The sequence below is a fragment of the Microtus ochrogaster genome, linkage group LG7_11 (genome assembly GCF_000317375.1).
Source record: "Microtus ochrogaster isolate Prairie Vole_2 linkage group LG7_11, MicOch1.0, whole genome shotgun sequence".
In the NCBI taxonomy this organism is placed as follows: Eukaryota; Metazoa; Chordata; class Mammalia; order Rodentia; family Cricetidae; genus Microtus; species Microtus ochrogaster.
In genome coordinates this window covers 7,523,055-7,525,482 of record NC_022032.1, presented here as the reverse complement: position 1 = coordinate 7,525,482, position 2,428 = coordinate 7,523,055, and the positions used below count along the sequence as shown (strand labels likewise).

Below are 2,428 nucleotides of genomic sequence, written 5' to 3'. Positions count from 1 at the left end.
CTCCTGCCACTGTGTGGGTCCCAGGATCAAGCTCAGTCACCCAGCTTGGTGGGAACTGCCTTTACTGGCGGCGGAGCTGTCTTGCTACCTCTCCCCTGTACGTTTCACTTGCACGTCTGTCTATCCCCCCCCTTTCTCCATTCAGACAGATACTGAGCACACTTTTTGCTTCCTTGCTTCCTTCCTTCCTTTTCTTTTTCTTTTTTTGGGCAAGAGTTGTGGTGGTAATCTGGCAGTTGAGATAGCACGCCATCCTTCCTGCATGTCTGACTTTTTTTAAAAAATATTTATTTATTTATTTGTTATGTATACAATATTCTATCTGTGTATAAGCCTGCAGGCCAGAAGAGGCATACACACCAGACCTTATTACAGATGGTTGTGAGCCACCATGTGGTTGCTGGGAATTGAACTCAGGACTTTTGGAAGAGCAGGCAATGCTCTTAACCACTGAGCCGTCTCTCCAGCCTGACGTCTGACTTTTTTTTTTTTTTTTTTTGGTTTTTCGAGACAGGGTTTCTCTGTGGCTTTGGAGCCTGTCCTGGAACTAGCTCTTGTAGACCAGGCTGGTTTCGAACTCACAGAGATCCACCTGCCTCTGCCTCCCGAGTGCTGGGATTAAAGGTGTGTGCCACCATCGCCCGGCCCTGACGTCTGACATTTTTTATGAAGTTTCCCAAGGTTACATTCCTCTAAGCGAAACCTGTAAGGATTAGAAAAGAAACAGCTGTCCATTAATACTTTGGCTCCTGAAGTAGGGCACTTAGGGCTGATCTTGATTTAAGATTGATATTCTGTTGTTTTATCAGCCCGAGGGGGACAGACGGACATATCCTTGGAAGATGTAAGATATCTCTCCTGGGCAGCATCCAGAAGCTACTGGGACCTCAAGATTTTAGTCCTCTGCTGTCCCCTTGTGGACAAGTTAGGAATAGCACTTCAAGATTTCATAGGGCTAGGCAAGAATTGGTGGAGGGCTAATGGGTGGGAAAGTGAGACTGAGGTGCCCAGAAGAGAGGGGTCAAACTGTTAATGATGGAAAAACACTCTTGTCTTTTTCAGATCTTTATTTTTACTCCAGACACATGATTTTCAGTGAGAATATGACCACCTAAAGACTCACAGCCATTCACCGGTGTCCCTCCTTTGACCTTGAGCAGCTCCCCTGGGGTGTCACGTCTGCCCTCCCACACCTCCTCCTCCTGGAGTTGCACGCCTGTAGGTTTCTCCCTCTGGCTTTGTGGCTCCCACACCACCCCATCCCGACTCTTTCTCCACTGTTTTCTGCAACTTGTATCCCTTCCTTTACATCCCTGCTGCTGCATGCTGACACCCCTGGGACCCCACGCTGCTCAGGTACTGCACAGCAGTGGTCCCTTTGTTTGGAATGTGAGAGAGGGGAACACTTGCACACAATGAGAGAAAAGGGGTTCTGAGTCACTGGGCCCACCCTGTTGGAATCTGGTGCTGTCCTAATCGTAGAACCAGCTTCTACCTACAGCCCAGCTGTTTCCTTCCCGGGTTAGCAGCCCCCACCTACCACACTGCCCAACCTGGCTCTCCATCCCCTTCCACAATGAGGACAGTGGCCTGGGGGCCCTTCCCTCTCCTGCCACTGGGGGAGGATGGGTTGTCTGGCCTTTCTACCTCCTGCCACCTGGCTCTCCTCTTCCCAGCTGGGAGCCAGGAAACCACCCAGGAACCTGGCCCGATTTCCCTTCCCTCATGCCTCCAGACCCTGCCGCAGCCTCCGGTCCAGGGCTAGGAGCTGCCTCAAGAATCCCCGGTTGGGGATGATGCCACGGTGGTCCTTGACTTTCTTGATGGCCTCCACAAGGGTGAAGTGGTGGTACAGCATGAGGTAGGCCAGCACCAGGGTGGCCGATCTGCTCACTCCCACAGCACAGTGTACCAGAATCTTCCCTGTGAAGAGGAGGCAAAGAGACATCTAAGAGACTGCTGAGTGATGGCCTGGAGGAGGCTTGGGAAGAGGTCAGCATAAGAGAGTAAACCAAGGCACGCAGAGGTGGGGATGGATGAGGATGAGTGGGGCGTATGATGTAGATCCTGGGCTGGTGAGATGCTTCAGCAGGGAAGGACATTTTACATACAAGCCTGATGATTTGAGTTCTGGTCCCAGAACCTGTGTAAAGATCATAAAGACCTGACTCCACAGCGTTGTTCCCTGACTGTCATAGATCCACCAGGGCACATAATGAGTGCACACCACACACACGCACACACACACACACACACTCACACACACTCAGTAGCAGAGTGTGTGCTTAGCATGAACAAGGCCCGGGGTTCGATCCCCAGCACTTCCAAACAAATAATGAGGGTCCCTGGCAAAGGGGAGAGACCTGGGCAGACCAGGATGGAGAAGGAATTCTGAAGTTTAGTGTTCGTGAACCTGAGCAGAGCTCAG

At 51.3% G+C, this 2,428-nt stretch overlaps 1 protein-coding gene across 4 annotated transcripts in view; it reads right to left on the bottom strand.

Moving 5' to 3' along the window:
- Positions 1-1,052: 1,052 nt before the first annotated feature.
- Dusp26 (dual specificity phosphatase 26) overlaps positions 1,053-2,428 on the bottom strand; it is an 8,325-nt gene continuing 6,949 nt past the window's right edge. For all 4 annotated transcript variants that reach the window (XM_026786974.1, XM_005362493.3, XM_026786975.1 and 1 more), the window contains exon 4: positions 1,053-1,923. In XM_026786974.1, coding sequence (XP_026642775.1) covers positions 1,724-1,923 — 200 coding nt within the window. In that variant the 3' untranslated portion in view covers positions 1,053-1,723. The remainder of the gene's footprint in view (positions 1,924-2,428) is intronic.